Raw genomic sequence first — 21,049 nt, forward strand, 5'->3', positions numbered from 1 at the left:
TCTGAATGATTTCAGCAGTCATTTACCAAGTAATGTCAAATAGTAACGCCCTTGGAATTTTCCATGGGCTCTGCTAGTGTGTTAATAAAAAATACTGCATGACTCGACCTCATTCCCTCTTATTCGTTCTCAGTTGGATTATGTTATAAACCGTTGTCAATCACTTTATACATGTTCCTATATTTCTATATAAAAGGTCGAGGTAGGCCTATAGAGCGAGAATTAGAATGCTGATGAGAGGTTTGACGTACATGCATGTACATCATAAATAGATACCATGAGATAACGTGAACATCAATTGTATTTCTGTTAAATACGGATTAAATATTTAATCCTGCTATACACTTGTTCTGCCTTCAATGATATCAAGTCAACTCCTGCGATCATTTTTTGTAAAGACATCTTATCCTTCCAACTCGCATCAGAGGATGCTTTAATTGGAAGAGGGGAAAGAGATAGAGAGGAAAAGGGGATGAATGGAAAGGGGAATAGAGAGAAAAAGAGAAAAATGAAATGGAGGTCATCATGCTGGATCTTTACGCAACTATCCATTCGCAGAGAGCTATAAAGGCGCATGATATTTAATGTAGTTTTCACTCCAGAATGAGAATATCGTCTGATAAGCTTGGTCAATGACAATGCTCATAAAAGGCTGGAAAATAATTGTACGACGCTCCGCTGTACTTTAAAGAAACATCAAATTATCTAGATTACGATTACGTATGCTATCACTATCCTTGTCAATTCTTCTGTCCGATCAACCCAACTTGTGAAAATTAATTGAATCCGTTTCAGACAAATAAAAATTGTTAATGATGGATGCGGAACATCTCAAGAAGGCAAATGTGTCTTTGATGATGAGTGACTCTACTACCAAACTCCTGGGAGAGGATGATCCCACGCCGGGTCCATGGTTCGAGTCTCATACCGTAACAACATTCGCCATGAAAACCATGGAAGTATCTTCCCTTTCTTATTTCGAAGAAGAGTACGATTTCACCGTCGAATCTACGACTAGACACGAAGACGGCGACCTCGCTTCCAACTCCGCTGGCAATGCCACCTTTGAAGTCCCTTTCTTCGTTTCTTTGCTGATATTTGGTGGTATCGGGAACTTGATGGTCATTGCGGTATACACGCGGAAGAAATACAAGCATTCTAATGCCGCTTTGCATATACTGAACCTCGCTGCTGGTAAGTAACCATTCCTGTACCCAACCCCTGCCGTTTGCCAGCACCCCGAATTATGCTTTTACCAAAGAGTAGATATCAAAATATATCTTTTAAAACATTCTATATCTCTTAGCAACGTTTATTAAGTAAAATTAAGTTTACAAACCAGAAATTTCCACTAATCACCAGTAATTAAAATAAACGAATGTTCAGCTGTCAACATGGAAAAAAAAACAACACACAAACAATAGTGGCCCAACGATGGAACCTTGGTTACCCCCTCACCAGTTTTATGTCAAAGATAACGTTAATCATTGTATGAAAACAATTAGTTCACATAGATGTATAGGCCTGTAAGTAATTTATGATCACAGCAGAGCTGAACACCATTTTTCGTTCGGAAGTGACCGAAAAGGTTGAAAAAACATACTGAAATCCCCACCAGACATACATCAAATCTTATTGTTTTTCCATAATTCACTCGTTTTTTCATTTCATTCAGGGCTTCTATCCACAAATCCACTACGTTAAAAAAAAACTTCGATATAATTATATAAACTTAACAACCTTACATAAATACGAAATAAAAATAGCATTATTGATCAATATGCTACATAAAAGGTCCTAAATAAAATGGAAATGTGGAGGAAACTTAAAAATGAACTATCAATTTTTGCAACTTGATTTCATCACATCATTTTCTTTTCTATTTATAAAATATTTATTTCATGTGATATACATGATATACATGTATATCACATGAAATATATATATATATATATCACATGAAATATATATATGTAAATTCGATGTGAGTGTTGGGGCAAGAATCTGGAGACCACTGATCTTGCTATTTTCGCTCATTTTCTATTTATTTCTTTTTATTTCTTTTAAAATATTGATTCAGATAGATTTAAGTTCAAATTTCTACCATGTTGTGTTTGTGTTTTGTTTACATTCTTCATACGCATGTTATAGGAGGCTGCATCCTACAAGCTTCGCTTTTTAGCAGCCTCCTCCATTTCCGACCGGTTATCTTGATTATTATACATAATACTTTTCTTTGTTTTATTGATTATAATTATATCAAGATGTATGTAACAAAACTATTGTAAATGTAAATGACTGTTGGAAATGGAAAAATAAATGAAATGAAAATGAAATATAATTCACTTACACTCAGAACTCCTTCATGTATAATTTGACCTGTTTTTATTTATTTATTTAAATATATCTTATCAGGATAACAAGATCAGTTAAAAACTGTTTTACATCATGGTCCTGACATCAAAAACATAAATACATATGAACCAATAATCTATTAAAAATGAGATAAAAATTAAAGTAATATCTGAAAAATTGTGCTTGAAGTGGTGCAATGCAATAAAAGGAAATTAACAAGTTGTTAGATAAATAAATAAAGTAAATGTAACTAAATTCAAGTAATCATGAACGAATAACAGTAGGCCTAAACAATTCATAAGTACCCTTATTTAATTTACGCAGTCGTAACGGCCGGCCCGATCCTTATAGGCCTACTCAATCGCAGTGGCACCGCATTAGTTTAAATAATATACAAACCATATATGCTACCGCACCTGCGCGCCCATCAACATAGACTTCTCCGACATTGGGTTTCCTGAACTCCGATGTATCAGGTATCTCAGGCCTAAGTCATTCCCCATAGATTCGTGTGTTAAATTGGCACTATAAAAAAATTCATAAAAAATAAGGATGAAATTCGGGGGTCGAATGTTTACTACCAGTGAATAGGATATATATCTGGCAATCCATATCTGACCAGAAAAGGGTCTCTCGACAGACTCATTTTTTAAAAAATAAATTGGCGCGTTTGAAGACATCGTCGGGGGAGCAGGCTAGATTCATCACCTCAAAGAGCAAAATAGCCCTAATCCTTCGGCCAGACAAAATATAGTCCAAAATTGGTGATATTTCTTCCCAATTTGAGGAAAGGAAGTTCAATAGTTACCAAAAATAGAATCAGTGTTAGATTGACAATCATATGCATACACTTTGTCAATCCGCAGCCATATCAAAATAAAAAAAATAACACTTTTTGGGTTGGCTCGAATGAATATCTCTTGCTTTCCCAATGTTAATAGGCCCGTGCAGCCATCAAACACCGATAAGCTCTGCAAATTAGTATTGGAACTATAGTTTAGGGACTTGCCCTTTTTACAAGCTCTGCTCCCGGGCTCTGCTTTTCTTGGCAAGTTGATTTATCTTCAATTCTGTAATGAAATGTCATAGAACTGTATGTATTATTTGAGTATGTATTATTTTGAACATATATTTACACTGTTACTTCGATTATATCATTTTTTTAATGGAAATAAATAAATCTAAATATACTATACACTGTAAAAACTGTGGTGTTAAAACTGACACCAATTGGTGTTGATAAAGGACCACACCCTGAGGTGTTAAAATTACACCCTAGAGATTATACATAACACCAAAGAGTGTAAATGTAACAACCATAGTTGTTGTAATAACACCTATAGGTGTAACACTAACACCACCAATTTAACACCGGTGTAGAATAACTGGTGTAGTCCTCTATGTACACCGGTTAACACCACAGTTTTTGCTATGTACGTATTATTTTGAACATGTATTTACACTGTTACTTCGATTATATCATTTTTTTTATGGAAATAAATAAATCTAAATCACGGACTAAAACATATTTTTCCAAATCTTTCCTCCCAGGGGATCTCTTTCTTCTGTTCATCGTGGTTGGTCTCCACATATCCGAGTACTATTACAAGACGTGGTTTATTCTTTGGAGAACGGATGCGCAGTGTATTCTACACCGATTCGCCCGATTTGTGGGATTTAATCTCACCGTCTTTGAGATGATGGCCATTGCAATAGACAGGTAAAGTTTAAAGTCAAGTCCACCCCAGAGAAATGTTGATTTGAATAAATAGAGAAAAATCAAACTAGCAAAACGCTGAAAATCTCATCAAAATCGGATGTAAAACCAAAAAGTTATGACACTTTAAAGTTTTGCTTATTTTTCACAAAACAGTGATATGCACAACTCAAATGAAAAAAAGTAGATGGTGTGTCTCACTCTCTATTTCTTTTGTTTTTTTTGTTCGAATTATACAATATGTCATTTTTTTGTAGATTTGATAAGGACCAACTTGACTAAATCATATAGTATTAAAAAATGATCATTCCACATGTTCAGGGAGGAATTAATCGTTGTTTCACTTGACAATGAGGAGAAAATTTGAATATCCCCTAATTCATACAGTGAAATACAAAAGAAATAGTGAGTGGATGACGTCATCATTCTCCTCATTTGCATACCCACCAGGATGTGCATATAACTGTATTGTGAAATTAAGCAAAATTTTAGAATGTCAAAACTTTCTTATTTTACAGCCGATTTTGATGACATTTTCAGTGTAATGCTTTTTTTTATTTTCTCTTTTAATTCAGATCAACTTTTTTCTTGGGGTGGACTTGTCCTTTAAACTGTGAAATGACATTTGCTCCGTTCTCAGAGGACAGAGGCTGTGGCGTAAATAAGCCAAACATTCGAGGGGCTAGATATGGCGCATTGCGTGAAATTTATAAAAAGAGCAAGCAAAACTTTCGACATTTTTATAACAAATTCTAATTTTGTGATAGATTTTTACATATTATGCAGAAAATCCTTTTATTTCATTTTCTCTTTTGCTTTCTTGGTCGGGAAAAAATGGAGGGGGGGTGGGGGGGGGCAAGAGCCCTCTTCAAGCCAATCGATCTGTACGCCACTGGGCATACAGGGTTAGAAACAGGTATGTAGTTTTTTTCAGGATAATGCAAATTGAAGGATCAGGTTTTATTGAGTTTTGGAGGTAAGATTTTATGTTCGGCTCCAAGGGGGGGGGGGGGCAAATTCGTCCGCCAAAAAAATTGACATGCAAAAAAAAAGAAAAAGGTCTTCAACCACAAATAAAGGATTTCGTACCGGAAAATAATGAAAAAAAAGGTCTCCAACCTCAAATAAAGGACATTTCGCACCAGAAAAAAAAAATGACAGGCGAAATTTTTTTATAAAAAAAGGGTCTTCAACCTTAAATAAAGGACATTTCGCACCAGAAAAAAAAAATGACAGGCAAAAAAAATAATGAAAAAAGGTCTTCACGTTCAAAAGAGGGAGCCACTTGTGGCTTGTCAGGGATCAGTTGTGACTCGTCAGGGGGGGGGGGGCAGGAGGTACGCTAGTGGTTTGACTTAACGTGCAGATTTTACATTGGAGCAATTGTCTCCGGAGCAAATGTCTTAGAACTACTGTAACTTAATGGGATAAGGATGGGGAGGGGTGTAATTGCTTCACAAAACACATCGAGAGGTCTAATGATTCTTCCCCCTATTTTTTTCGAAGCTTGATATCTTCTCGGAATATTCTCATTTACCAATACTTTCCTGCTTTTTATTTGTTTTTATAGCTTTTCTGTCTATTCTTGTCGAAGTCATCAAGATGTTAGGTTATTACGGTAGTTAACCCTGGCATGATATCAACTTTTCTATAAAAAAATAAGAGAGTATCATAAACTGATTTTCAAAGAACACAGGAACAGACAGTAGTTAATCAACAATAAAATATAATTATTAATGTATAAATATTTTTCAATATTTTCGATTTCATCAACGTCGGTACGACAGCTTGATTATGTCATCTTTATCGAAAGTTTACCCGTGTGTCGACTCGAAAATGAAATTAAACTCTACATTCACTAGACACTTGATCATGTTTGGCGAAAGTGGTGTTCCTTTTTTTTTCTTAACGCAGAAAAGTTATTGGTAGAAAGTGAACATTATTTTATCATGTGAACTTCACAAGTGAGTGATTTCAGTGTACAACTAAGTGAAAAAAACATCGTGAAATGAAATGAGAAATATATTCCGGAAAGCAGTGGCGTAACTACGGGGGAGGGGCATGTGCCCCACCCAATCGGCTGACCAAAAAAAAAGACGGGGAAAAGGAGAAAAAGAAGGAGAAAAAAGGAGAGGCGTAGTAGAGGAAGACGAAAGTAGTGTATATTTTATATTAAGTTATATATATATTATATTATTTTGTAATATATTACATTACATAAATATTTTTTCATAACTTTATGAAACATATTTTGCTGAGGGCCTATGACATTGTATTCATCATCCCTGGTGCTCACAATTTCTGTTTGATGAAATAAATACCATGTACTAAAATATTCCGTTTTCAAGCCAATATACACCATATAGATGTATTTCCTCGCACTTCGAGTTATTGTTTTATGTAGTGACATGCTTCTCTTTCATGACTACTTAAAAGAGATTGCCCCTTTTTAAAAGTCTGAATGTAAAATATTACCAGTTAGTGTTTACGTTCGCATTAGTGGATGGTGAGATATGTCTGCTCTTCATGAATTCCTGAAAACAGTCCTTAAAATTTTCCCTTTACTGGTGTAAAATATCTATCAGAAATTTTCAGCTCCCGCTTGTGCTCGCATCATATAATAAGTGAAATATGTTTGACAAACAAGCCAAAGAATGCCCCTCTTCAGGTCTGAATTTCAAAAATTTCGGCTCGCGCTTCGCGCTCGCAGTATTTAATTAGTTAGATATATATCATGTTCATGATTACAATGAGTACAAAAAGTGCTTTATGTGTTTAGGTGTAATTCTTACAAAATCAGCAAGCACTTGACGCACGCATTAGATGAATGGTGAGATATGTATGCTCTGCATTCAGTCCTAAAAACTAGTCCTTTTGCCCTGTATGGGGTTAATATATACAAAAATTTCAGCTCGCGCTTCGCGCTCGCATTGTTTGTTTAGTGAGACAGGTACGCATGTTAAGGCCCTAAACCGCAAATTGCACCTAAACCGCAAATCGCCGCCTAAGCTTGTAGAAAAAAAGTTTAGTCTCGTTTACTCAATAGCAAAGCACTCTTTGCACTCTTACATTTTCATCTTCTTCTCCAGAACGGCTGGTCCAATCTTGACCAAACTTAGTAGGAATCATCCCTATGCGTAGGGGATGCAAAGTTGTTCAAGGGATACCTGTAGCCCCCATGGGGGCCCTGGGGGAGGGCCCCCAAGGGAGAAAACACTGTAAATTTAAAAAATCTTCTTCTCCAGATCCAGAAGTAGAACAGTCAAGTTGTTTTGTGTGTAGATACCTTAATAGGCGAAGAATAAAGTTGTTCATGCCAGTTCCTGGGGTGCCCCCCTTGGGGCCCTGTTGGGGCTTAAAAGTCGCGGGTGGGGCACTTCAGGGAAAAAAACATATGTTTTTCTTCTGTTTCAAAATGGATGGTCAGATATCATTCAAACCTGGTAGGAATTATGCTTAGGTGTAGGGGACACAAAGTTGTTCAAGGGATACCTGTAGCCCCCATGGGGGCCCAGGGGAGGGCCCCAAGGGGGAAACCCTGTAAATTTCAGAAATCTTCTTCTTCAGATCCAGAAGTAGAACAGTCAAGTTGTTTGGTGTGTAGACACCTTAATAGGTGAAGAACAAAAGTTGTTCATGCCAGTTCCAGGGGTGGCCCCCTTGGGGCCCTGTGGGGGCTTAAAATTTGGGGGTGGGGCACTTTAAGGAAAATCCTATTTTTTTTCTTTTTTTCAAAATAGATGGTCAAATTTTATCCCATATTGATACTGGAATTGTGCTCATGAATAGGGGATGCACAGATAATATTCACATTGTAAATATGGCCCTCGCGGGGACCCTGGGGGGAGGGGTGGGAGAGCCCAAAGGGGCAAGACTCTGTAAATGTCTAACTTCTAATCCAGAAGTATAGGAGTAAGTTTATTGTGTCCAAATACCTTCATAAGTGAAGAATGGAAATTATTCCTGAAAATACCTGGGATGGCCCCCTCTGGGGTAAGGGGGGGGGGGTGGGGTGCTCCAACGGTAAATATAATTTGTTTTGTTCTTTGAAATGCATGTTCCAGTTTTATCCCAACTTTGTAGATATGATTCTTATATGTTTGCAATGCAAATATACATGTGCTTGTAAGCTGAGGAATAAAAATTGCTCATGGCACTTCAGAGGGTCTTGCCATTGGGCCCTGTGGACCCAAGTTCAATTTAGGTCCAGTAGGATGCTCCTAATTGCACCAAGGGAGCTTGCATCAGCTGAATATCCGTCAGCTCAGGTGAGGGTTAAGCCCCCTGGGGCTCTTGTTAATAATTTCAGGGTGAGAAAATCACTTGTCAGTATTGATGTTTGGATATTTATATTACAGTGGGTTTTGAAGAGTTTTAAAGCTACACGTTCGTCCTTTAAGCATTCGTGATTAAATCTTTTAACATGAATTCATTGTTCTTCTATCTTTGTTTTTCCTTTTCTTTTTAGTTGTGTGGAACATGTAATTCACGTAATGCCTATTATAATATGTCACCGAAGTTTGTTGTTTTCATGTTATAGTTGTCTGATACTTTGTCAAAATGATGGTGTGTGTGTGTGTGTCTGTCTGTCTGTCTGGGTGTGTACCTGTTTGTGTGTTTGTGTTTATGTATGTGTGATTGAATGTATGTGTTATAGGATGAGAATAGAGAGAAAGGGGTGGACAGGGAAATTGATATAAAAGAACAAGAACGCATCAATACCTATTCTTTTGCTACTTGCTTTTATTTCTCTGAACCTGAATTCTCCCGCTAAAAAGAAGTGAAATATGACAACTGGGACTATAGTCGTGACTTTCATCATGGAATATAGCTTTGAAGTACGAATCACTTATACAGTCAATCACTTCGGATGACATGCCCTTATCGCTTTCAAAGGACAGTCACTCAATTATGAAAATATTGTTCTCTCAAGGTAGGCCACCGATTGCTGTCATTTCAACAGAATGCTAAATTTAACATGTTTTTCTTGAATGGTGATAAAGGAACTTTGGATTTCAAATTATTTAATTGCAATAATTTTTGGCTGTTGGAATCAGGGCTGCACAGAAGTTAAAAAAATGCACATGAATATAATAGTAAACCATGTTTTTGTATCTTGTTCAAAATCTCTTCAAAGAAATTAACTTTATATTGTTGGTTAATTGCAACTAAATAAACTATAAATTACTACTACTTCTAATACTACTACTACTAGTAGTAGTAGTAGTAGTAGTACTACTGGTAGTAGTAGTACTACTACTACTACTACTACTACTACTACTACTACTACTACTACTACTAGAACTATACTACTACTGCTACTACTACTCTTGCTGCCAATAATGATAATTATTGTGACTATAATGATAATGATTATACCAATGATAACGAAGGACCTTGGATGAGTGGTTTCACTCCCCTGGTAACATTTAGTATTAAAGTTTGAAAATTTTTGAAAATAAGCTACTATTACTACTACTACTACTACCACTACTACTACCACTACTACTACTACTACTCCTACTCCTATACTACTACTACTACTACTACTACTAATGCTAATACTACTACTCCTACTACTACTCCTACTACTACTACTACTAAAACTACTACTACTCTTACTGCTACTACTACTTCTACTACTGCTACTCCTACTACTACTACTACTACTACTACTATTTCGTACTGATTATGACTATAATAATATGAGTACATGGCTTCATTACCCTCGTAACATTTTGTATTAAAGTTTTAAAAAGATTATAATAAATATTTAAAAAATTATTTATAGCGATTCTTTCTTTATTTTCCCCCTTTCATTTCTTCCCTTTTCCTTTGCTTAAACCTACAGGCGTTAGATTATACTAGGGGAGAATTAGGGATACACAAAAAACCCCACAAAAAACAGCACTATGTACAGCCCAAGTTGCCCAACTCCCGCCATAACCAAAAGTCCAAAACCAACAAACAAGAAGAACAATAATGATAGCCTTTTAGGGCCCCATGGGAGACCAACATTATGTTGAATGAGCACCCTGGTAAAATATTTAAATAAATAAACAAATAAATAAATAAACACGTGTATCAACAACATTTCTCATAAAAATGAGATCAGCGCCCTAGTTCTAATTCCTCACTCTTCAACCTCTATCCTTCTGCGATTTATGTTTGCCGCCCTCTGTGTTCACGCCTCTTACGCGCGCACGGTCCTTGTTAATATTCTACATGCTTAGGCGGCAATTTGCGGTTTAGGTGCAATTTGCGGTTTAGGGCCTTAACATACGTATCATGATTACTAAAATTGCTTATATCCCCTGTTTAGGTCTCAAAGTAAAAAAAAATTCACCTCGCGCTTCGCGCTCGCATTATTTAATGAGTGAGATACATACCTGTTTAATGACACAGTTCTTAAAATGCTTCTATTAGGTCAGTATACCTGGCAATAATTGAGCGCGCTTCGCAAGCCCAGTAAATGACTCATTTTTTTTTTGCTGGTGCCCATCCAATGCCGTGACCCACTGTACGCCACTGCCGGAAATCAAGAAGATGAGAACGGCGAGGGAATCATGGAATATTGAGATATCGATTATACGACTGTGAAAGAATACGATGATGATGAGAATGGCGACCAGAAGTTGAATCATTGGAATAAGATATCGATCATACGACTGTGAAAGAGCTTATATGCATGGAGACTTCCAGAAGAAAAGAATAAGTTGTATCTATTATTTTCAAATATTCATTGTTGCCAGAAGATTAACGTATAAAACCAATACGGTAACATTACAAGAAACCTTTTTTCCTTTGGAATTGGCATGCATTATCTGAAGATAGTGATGACGCACGGACTTCTTCAACATTTATTTTCAGCATTGGGCGGACAATGAATGGGTAAGGTAAATGATCGGGTAAGAGAGAGACAGGGACTTCAAACATACTGGAAAACGAGGACATAAGATAACAAAAGGGAAAGTTTCTTTAATTCGATGGAACACAAAATGTAGAAAGTACAGAGAAAGTTGGCAAGTGGATGGATAAGCACTTACTTGCATGCGAGCTATTGCGCGAAGAGGTCACTGCTTTTGTAAACACTGTAAAAACTGTGGTGTTAAAACTGACACCAGTTGGTGTTCAGTTCAATTCAATTCAATTTATTAATAACTCATAAAATGCAAAGCCGATATATACAATAAAATGTGTATGGGTATCACAACAAAAGCCTATGGCTTGCTAAACAGTGATCCCCTTACATAAATCAAAAACTTAAAAGAACAATCAAATCTACAAAAGGTCAATTAAAACCAGACTACAAACAACAGACACACACACATTAAAAAATATTTGTGTAGGTTTTGTAGAATCAATATGCAGATAAAATATTGTTTCTATATTTAGATTTAAAAGCATATTGTGAATGTATATTTTTTTATTTCAGATGTTAGAGCATTCCATAACTTAGTACATTTAAAGATGATGGAGTTACGCTGAGTGAGATATATACGACAATGTGGCAAGATAGCGTTATTCTTATTACGTGTATTAAATGAGTTCTTAAATTTACTGTCTAAAATAGGAGGTAGTGAGCCATTAAAATGAGAAAACATAAAGATTGCCAATTTCAGGTTAATCAAATCAGAGAGCTTTAATGTATTTAAGTTTTTGAAAAGACAAGTAGTATGAGCAAGGTAGTTCGAGTTTGTCAACAGCCGAATTGCTTTCTTTTGCAAAACAAATAACCGATTAATGTTTTTTGAAGTAGTACCTGACCAAACTAATCCACAATAATTTAAATACGGCAAGATGAAGGCATTGTATAACATAAATAAGGTTTTTAAAGGTATGAAATGACGAATTTTGCGCATAATACCTATGTACATACTTATTTTCCCATGAATATTATCAACATGCCCTGTCCAATTTAGTCTTTCGTCGATTGTTACACCTTAAAAGTTTATGCTGTGAACGTTTTCGATTTCAGTATCTATTTTAACTGTGAAGTTAGGGACAGAATGTTTTTTGAATGAACGGAATATTATGTACTTGGTTTTACCTATATTAATCATCAATTTATTTGCTTTAAGCCATTTTGCAACGGACAAAAGTTCACTATTAGCTAATTCAATCAATTTTAATTCATTTTTATGTTACAATATGATATTAGTATCATCTGCATACAGTACAAATTTTAATATTTTAGAGGAATAGATAATATCATTAACATGAATTAAAAACAACAAGGGACCTAGTATACTTCCTGGTGGGACACCGCATGTTATTGGAAAAATATTAGATTTAATATTATTAAAAAAGTAAACTGCTTGCGATCAGAAAGGTAGTTTTGAAACCAGTTATGCAACAACTCTGACGCCGTAATCATGGTAATGCCTTAGCTTATAGAGTAGTATATTGTGGTCGAGTGAGTCAAATGCTTTGCTGAGGTCAACAAAGATAGTCATGGGAATTTCTTTTGTGTCGAGAGAATCATATTGTATAGTACACTAATGCCTTTTCTGTAGAGTAGGACTAGCGGAAACCGAATTGTTCATGTATTAGAATGTTATTGTGCATTAAGTGATTGTAAAGTCTTTTATAAACGACGCGCTCACATGCTCAAGGATCTTTGAGAATGTAGGAAATATGGATATTGGGCGGTAATTGTCGACAAGGTGATTGTTGTCTTTTTTATATACAGGGATAACTTTTGCCGTTTTAAAATCATCGGGTACAGTACCTGTTGAAATTGAAAGATTGAAAATGACAGTTAAAGGATGAGCTATACCATGAATTATTTTCTTTGTAAGTTTAGCATTTATAATTACTGTATTCTTCATATCATGGACGATATTTATAATTTCAGATTCACTTGTAGGAAGTAGAAACAGTGAGTTGAAAGACTTAGTTATTAATGAAAACTTTTACTTGATTTGTTTATCTTTTTTTTAAAACAAGTTCACACCTAGTTACCAATAATGCATAGAGAATTTCCATTAATTTCAAAGCAGGATAAAAGAGCATTGTAGATTAAATGCCTTGCTCACGGGCATAGCTGCCGCGGCCGGGAATCGAACCCCGGACTTTTTCATGTATAGCCAGGCGCCTTAGACCACTCGGCTACATGAAAAATAAGAATGAAACATGTTACCATTTCGCTTTCATCATCAATACGTCTGTAGATATTGGGGTAATTTCGAAGTAGTTTTACTTCCCATAATTTCTTTAATAATTTCCCAAGTCTTGGTTATATTCCTTACATTGTTTGTCAGTATTCGCGAGTAAAATTCTTTTTTGCTAGAACGTATAATGTTGTTCAAGTATATTTCTATATTTCTTGTACCCTGCTTCCTTATTTACAGAAGATCTGCGTAAGAAATTACTAAAAAGTTTTTTTTTTGCAATGCATTTCAAAATACCTTTTGTGATCCAAGGTTTCTTTGGGATATATTTCTTTTGTCTTGTAGGTAATCTAGATTTTTCGGAATGTTTTTTTGTACAAGTAACAAGAGTGTAAAAGTTTCGATAAAATATGAATATGCAATATTAGGGTCAATTTGCCTTTTCAACCCTTGACCAATCCACTTTATACAGGTCATATAAAAAATCTGAATAATTAACTTCTGTAGACGCATAGTGATCTCTATTTTTTTGTAGTAGTAATAAGATCAAATGCTTTAGTGATATGAAAAATAGGTAAATGATCTGAAACATCAGAAAAAAGTATACCAGGCACTATATCTTTATCTAATAAATTTGTGAATATGTTATCAATACAAGTAAAAGAACAATGTGCTAAGCGCGTAGGTTTGGTTATTAAAGGTCTAAAACCTACATACATAATACTTAAAAAATCACCAGCTGAAGAATGAGATGAATATTTCAGTATGTCAAAATTAAAGTCACCAAGAAAACAACGAAGTTTGTTTTCTTTCGATATAGAAGTAACGCAATTTTCTAGCAGGGTATTGAAAACTGATCCATCTGAGTTAGGGGCTTTATAGACGACACCTATAACAGTATTCTTCTCATTCTTCCGATACACTTCAATAAACAATGTGTCAATACATTCATTAGAAAAAGACAAATCCGTTCTTTCTTGGTAAGCAATCGTTGAATCAATGTAAAGACATACACCTCCTCCTCTTCAATAAGCCAGTTCGTAGTTCCTTTCTGCGCATGATCAAAAGATTCTACGCATGATCAGAAGAAGATCATTTGTACTAAAGTGACATGGTGCTTTAAAATCTAATGAGATAAGCACCAACTTTGATGTCTTGATTATTCATATATTCTTTTGAATTGTCGTTTTCATTTACATCCACAAAAAAAAACAATGCTTCCACGAACGACTGGTATTTCACAGTTTGTCAAGTACATTGTGCAACATGCTAAGATATGCATTCAAAGTAGGAATGCAACAAATACCTTCATTAAGTGTTCATTGGTGTGCTATTCTGGTCACCTGGTCTATTCAATTTCTTCATCCTGCTCTGTAAGGCAAGCTTACGTAATATCTTGCTTTGAAATCTGCCTATCATGATGAAAGAAATGAAAGGTCATTTGACCAAAATTGCCCATGAAGTAACTACGAACTGGTCTATTATCACGTGATTTATGAATAAGAGAGTAAGCTGGCATATCATAAAATGACGACACGTTTGTCGAATTAAACCATGTTTCTGTGAATGCATATATTGTAAATTTGTGATATAAATTTGAGATAAGATTACATATATTTGAATATTTTGCAACAAGGCTCTGAGAATTTAAATGGAAAATTGAAAACGTGTTTTCATATTGGTCTTTAGAAAACTTATCAAAAGTGTCACTAAAATAATAATTACATATGGGTGATCAATTTGAACTGAACAGTCATCTTCTTCATTCAAAGAAAATGCATCAAAAACATAAATCTAAATCTGAACAATCGTATTTTCTGTCATGATGAAAGAAGGAATATAAATTTCTGAGAAACTCCAGGGCTCCGTAACACAAAGGTTTGCGATGAATTGCAAATATGAAAGAACCGCACTGATTGGTCCCTGGCCAGTATTTTAAACCAACTGCGCGTGTAACATTGATATTGATTGGCCAGTTCATTTAGCGATTGATCGCTAATCTTTGTGTTACGGAGCCCTGGTCATCGGTTACATTATTAAATGGCAGCTCATTGAGAATGCAAAAATTACAAGTCCATGATTTAAAAGATGAATCTAAGATAACATCTGAACATATATCATGACATAACCTTCCACACAATTAAGCATATCAATCTACGCCGATTCCATCGAATGATCTTGGAACAGAAAGTACATTTCATTGTTTACAAACAGAAGTTACATAACATAAAAAAAGAAAAGTTGCAACTACGGTAACTAAGTAGGCTTAAAAATAAATGCAGGTAATTCGTTGAGGAAAAAATAGGGTCAGAAGAGTTCAATAGTACTAAATAAACAAGAGCCACGTTGTGACAGGTACCGGCATGACCAGCCATTTAAACAAAATGGTTAAGGCCAAATGCATGGGCTAAACAACAAGATCCTTAATCTTTGTTTACATTGTAAAAAAAAGAACGGATTTTGATACATTTTGAAAAGAAAGGGGGAAAAACACGTTTGATGATAAAGAAATGGTGACAAAAGTCGGTAACCACATACATGACTAGGCGACCATAGTCTGAAAAGAACTTTGGAGTTCTGTTTACATTGTCAACCATAGCAACACATGTAAATATAATTACAAGTTTAAAGACCGGTGTCATCTAAAGCGTTCGTAATCTTTCTGGGTGAAAAAGTTAGTTTACATCATTAGCATAGTGTAACAAAAGAAAAAAAATGGTATATGCTGATCACCTAAAGCGTCCGTAACAATTGTACGACGTATTTGTTCGCTCCATTCAGCATCTGTTGCTATGGTATACAATTTGTCAGGAGTCTTGATTTTATTTTTCCATCCTGTGTCCAGACTTTGTAATGAGGTTGACGATATGACATTTTCACTTTCTTCAGAAGCCGTTGTCTGTTGCTGTCATGTTTTCATGAATGTAAATACAAGTTGACTTGAGTTTAGATCTTGCCGAATACACCAGTGAACTCGGTCCGTAGCCGGAAAACTTAACAATAATCGGACGATGAAGTGGACGTTCATTCCGGTCATGCTTGCCTCTGACACCCATTCTATGCGATCTGTCGATATTTCCAGAGTTTATTTCCACACCAAGATTCTCCTTGGCTAACTTGCAGATGATATCCTCCGTTGTTTCTCCAGTGGTCTCCTTGATGCCATGGATGACGAATACTGTTCCAAGTCTTCCAGTCGTGCTTCCGCATTGGACAGATTTGATTCAAGTTGACGTATTATAGAGTCTCGCTTTTCCAATTCTAACATGAAGCAACTATGAAGGGCCGGAGCGAGGGCCGGGGCTAGTTTATCTTCGACGAGTCGTTTATCGGTAAAAGCCTGGACAATGGCGTCAACAATAGATGGTATGTCCATCTTTTCATCTTTGCTCGCTCCAGTGACCTTACCTATGAACGGAATGTTCGCAGTCCCATCACTTTCTTTCGCGTCGATTGCTTCAATTTGAGGACTTCCAGGGCTTGAAACTCTCTTGGTCCTGCTAGCAAAACCCTTCCCAGCAGGCTGGTCCGGATTATCTTGTGATGCCGTTGGCTGGTTTTGACGATTGACGACCACTGATATTGGGGACGTTTAAAAGATCCAAGAAAGCTTGAGAATGTGTCCTAAAATCCAAAAGACCTGTGTCAGATGTCTACTTGAATCAGTCAGCAGATACTATCCTGTAGGAATATCATACATTGACTGGCTAAGCTTGAATTCTAGATAGAATTTAGGAGCTCAAAGTCAGATCAACCATCTTAATTGCTGTACTTGTTAATAGAGGACCACACCCTGAGGTGTACACCATAGACATAACACAAAAGAGTGTAAATATAACAACTAAAGGTGTTGTATTAACATCTATATAGGTGTTAATTTAACACTGTCAATTTAACACCGATGTAAAATGACGGGTGTGGTCCTCTATGTACACCGATTGACACCGCAGTTTTTGCTGTGAAATATACCGCCTGGTAAAGGGCTTATAATATACATCTGTATTTTTATTTTTTTTGGGGGGGGGGGTGGTTTGATAAAGATCTATGATGGAGGCGGAAGAGGATGAGAACGGCGCGCGAATCATTGGAATATTGAAGATATGATCTTTGGGTGTACTATTTAAGGGAAAAACATTACCTTCTGTTTTTTTTACTTAAAAGATATTTTGCAGTGTGTTTCCCCCTGAAGTTCAAGATATATTGCAGTCCTGGAAAAACCAAATTGAAGATCATTTTCTTGTGGATTTTATCCCTGGTGGCAGCTTTTCCTGTAGTCTTAAACTTTGCGGTAAGTGTCGATAAAATCCTTACTGATTCGGTAAGTTTTGGAGTAGTCTGGGCCTCCGAAAGTTCTGAAACAATCAAATTAGGCCTACCTTATGAGATGAATCGTCATCTCCATCATCACATCCTCCTCCGCATTATTATCCATATCATTATTATATCCTCCTCATCATCGTTATAATCATCATCATCATCAATGTGGAGCGTTGTGGCCTACCCAGGACCAAAATCCAGTTGAAACCAATTATAGCAAAACCAATTGAAACCAGTTGGCCAACTGGTTTCAATAGGGAAATTGGAACAACTGGGGGCCGTTTCATAAAGCTGTTCGTAAGTTAAGAGCGACTTTAAGAACGACTGGTGATCCTCTCTTACGCGGTAAACCATCGCCAATTTATTATATCATTTACCACAAGAAAGGATCACCAGTCGTTCTTAAAGTCGCTCTTATCTTACGAACAGCTTTATGAAACGCCCAGCTGGTTCCAATTGAAAACCAGTTGCCAACTGGTTCCAGTTAAAACCAATTGGGCAACTGGAACCAGTTGGCTATTGGTTTCAATTGGTTCCAGTTGTTCCAATTTCCCTATTAAAACTAATTGGAGGCAACTGGTTTCAATTGGTTCCAGTTGAAACCAATTGGAGGCAACTGGTTTTCAACTGGAACCAGTTGAAACCAATTGGTTTCCAACTGGATCCAACTGGAACTTCCAGTTGGAATGAACTTAATTAGTTACAAATTAATTAGCATTTGCACTAACTATTGCTCATGCCAACACAGAAGCAGTGTTATTTGTCTATTAATACCAATGTAAAGGGCATTGATAAAATACAGACTTTCACATGTATATATTCATATTGGAGTTCTTCAAATACATGTATTTTTATTTGATGTAATTTGGTAACAGTTAGTGGTGTACTAATTATCTTTGAATCTGTTTTAATTATAATCTATAATATTTATGAACATGGTTTTCACTGCTAAGTATTGGAAACACTTATCTGAAAAAAGTGTGGAACTTCAAATTGAAAAAAATTAAATAGATACATTGTAAATTATGATGAATCTCATAAAACATTAATCTGTGCACACTGGCAGAAAATATGCAAATTATCTGGTTTCAATTGGATCCAGTTGGGTAACTGGAAAATTTCAAGTAACCCAACTGGATCCAGTTAGGATTTCCAGTTGCCCAACTGGTTCCAGTTTTATTTCCAGTTACCCAACTGGTTCCAATTAGAATTCAGTTACCCATCTTTCCAGTTAGAAGTCATCTCCAGTTACCCAATTGGTTCCATTTAGGATTTCCAGTTACCAAACTGGTTCCAGTCTGTTAGAAATCATTTCCAGTTGGAAGTCATTTCCAGTTACCCAACTGGTTCCAGTTAGGATTTCCAGTTTCCCAACTGGTTCCAGTTAGGATTTCCAGTTACCCAACTGGTTCCAGTTAGAAATCATTTCCAGTTGGAAGTCATTTCCAGTTACCCAACTGGTTCCAGTTAGGATTTCCAGTTACCCAACTGGTTCCAGTTAGGATTTCCAGTTACCCAACTGGTTCCAGTTAGGATTTCCAGTTACCCAACTGGTTCCAGTTAGGATTTCCAGTTATACCGAACTGGTTCCAGTTAGAAATAGTGGATTAGTCTTTGGACTTTGAAACAAAGGGTCGTGGGTTCGAATCCCAGCCATGGCGTAATTTCCTTCAGCAAGAAACTGATCCACAGTATGCTGCACTCAACCCAGGTGAGGTAAATGGATACCGGTAGGAAGTAATTCCTTAAAAAGCTGTGTGCGCTTTTATAGCGCCCACAGCTTTTTAATATGAACGCCTAGCTTTGCCGGGTAATATAGGAGCGCCTTGAGCACCCAACGAGGTGGATATGTGCGCAATATAAATACCCTATATTATCATTATTTCATAATTACTACTTTACCACCACCATCATTATTCACCTTCATCATCATCACAACGTCCAGCACCTCCACTACCATCATCATTTTCATCATCATGCATCATCATCATGCATCATCATCATCCGTATCATTATCCTCATCATCTACTATAATCATCATCAGGTCATCATTACAACTATACCACCACCATCATTCACCTTCATCATCATCGACGTCATCATCACAACCTCCACCATCATCATCATCCTCACCACCACCTCTACCATCACAACTAACAACACCACCACCATCATCATCATCATCATCACCACCACAATCAGCATCATACTCATTGCCTTCATGATTCAAAATTCTTGACTTTTCGAACTTTCTTTATCGGGGTGGGTACCTAAAAGGATTAAGCAAACGCCTCTCCCAGTCAATGCATCATTCTTAATTTATAGATTTTGTTTTGTTATTAGACTTTTGATATATTTTCAATTCAGTTACTTATTTTGATTATGAGAACGTCAGAACTTATCCTTCATTTCATTTCCAGTTAACTCCTGGGAGCTAGGGGGAGATGATATCCCCAATACTTTGTTGCGCATTTAAAAGCTCGAAAGAATGATGAGTTTGCATCACGAAATGATTAAATTTCTCTTTTCTTTTCCTCACCATTTCCCCCCAGACGAAATATGGTATTCCCTTATTCGATGTGAACTATGTCGGGAAGACGCCCTTTGCGTGTCGGGTAGCGCCTGGATTTCCGATCTTTTATCACCACTTCAAGATCATTTACGTAAGCATCGTCCTATTCTTTATTCCTATTGTCATCACCGCCATCATCTACGTTCTCATCGTCTCCTACGTCCGGATGAACAATAAGAAGTTCGCTAAGGTAAAGTTTTGAAGTGAATAGCAGGTTTTATTGAACTAAACCCCTCAAAAAAGTTTTGCAACTCAGTTTTGGGGGATGATATCTCTTCAGTTAATGAGGTATAAAAGATGAAACTGGTTTCATTTGAAAGCTGAATTATTCCTCTTTACAATGACATGCCATTTGCTGTGATTATGTAATCATGGAATATGCAGTCACCATGAACATTGAGAAAAGTCAGAGGTGAAATGTTGCAAAGTGCATTGATTTCTAACAAGAGTCTCCATTTCTATAGAATTTCCACCATGCTGGCCGGCCGGCGACAGTGAATGCACTCGGTCCATCCTTAAAACAATTGGAAATTCGCTATTGGAAACGACGCATTTTGCAACATTTCATTTCTAACATTGCTGCGTATTATCGTGTCTGTGTATTCCATGATAACACTAGCATTACAAATGACACATGATTGTAAAGGAGAAAAATCAAGCTTTCTAAAGATATCACTTTTACACATGATGATGGCACATTAAGAAATTTATTGGCACTCAAACTTGCAGTTTAAGTTGCAGAACTCAAACATGAGATGGCAACGAATTTTGCAACATTTCATTTTTTACATTGCTGCATATTTATCATGTCTGTGTATTTCATGATAACACTAGCATTACAAATGACACATGATTGTAAAGAGGAATAATCATACTTTCCAATGGTACAACTTTTACATATGATGATGGCTCACTAAGAAATTTATTAGCACTCAAACTTGAGTTGCAGAACTTTTTTTGAGGGGTTTATTTCAA

General features: G+C 36.2%; 1 protein-coding gene across 1 annotated transcript in view; it reads left to right on the forward strand.

The window, feature by feature from the left end:
- Window positions 1-511: 511 nt before the first annotated feature.
- The window catches only part of LOC121427571 (endothelin receptor type B-like), a 28,625-nt gene continuing 8,087 nt past the window's right edge, over window positions 512-21,049 (forward strand). Inside the window, exons 1-4 of the mRNA XM_041624026.1 lie at window positions 512-1,194; window positions 3,907-4,075; window positions 17,347-17,473; window positions 20,055-20,264. Of these exons, the coding sequence (XP_041479960.1) occupies window positions 813-1,194; window positions 3,907-4,075; window positions 17,347-17,473; window positions 20,055-20,264 (888 nt within the window). The 5' untranslated portion in view covers window positions 512-812. The remainder of the gene's footprint in view (window positions 1,195-3,906; window positions 4,076-17,346; window positions 17,474-20,054; window positions 20,265-21,049) is intronic.

This window comes from Lytechinus variegatus, chromosome 14 (genome assembly GCF_018143015.1).
Source record: "Lytechinus variegatus isolate NC3 chromosome 14, Lvar_3.0, whole genome shotgun sequence".
Classification (NCBI taxonomy): domain Eukaryota; kingdom Metazoa; phylum Echinodermata; class Echinoidea; order Temnopleuroida; family Toxopneustidae; genus Lytechinus; species Lytechinus variegatus.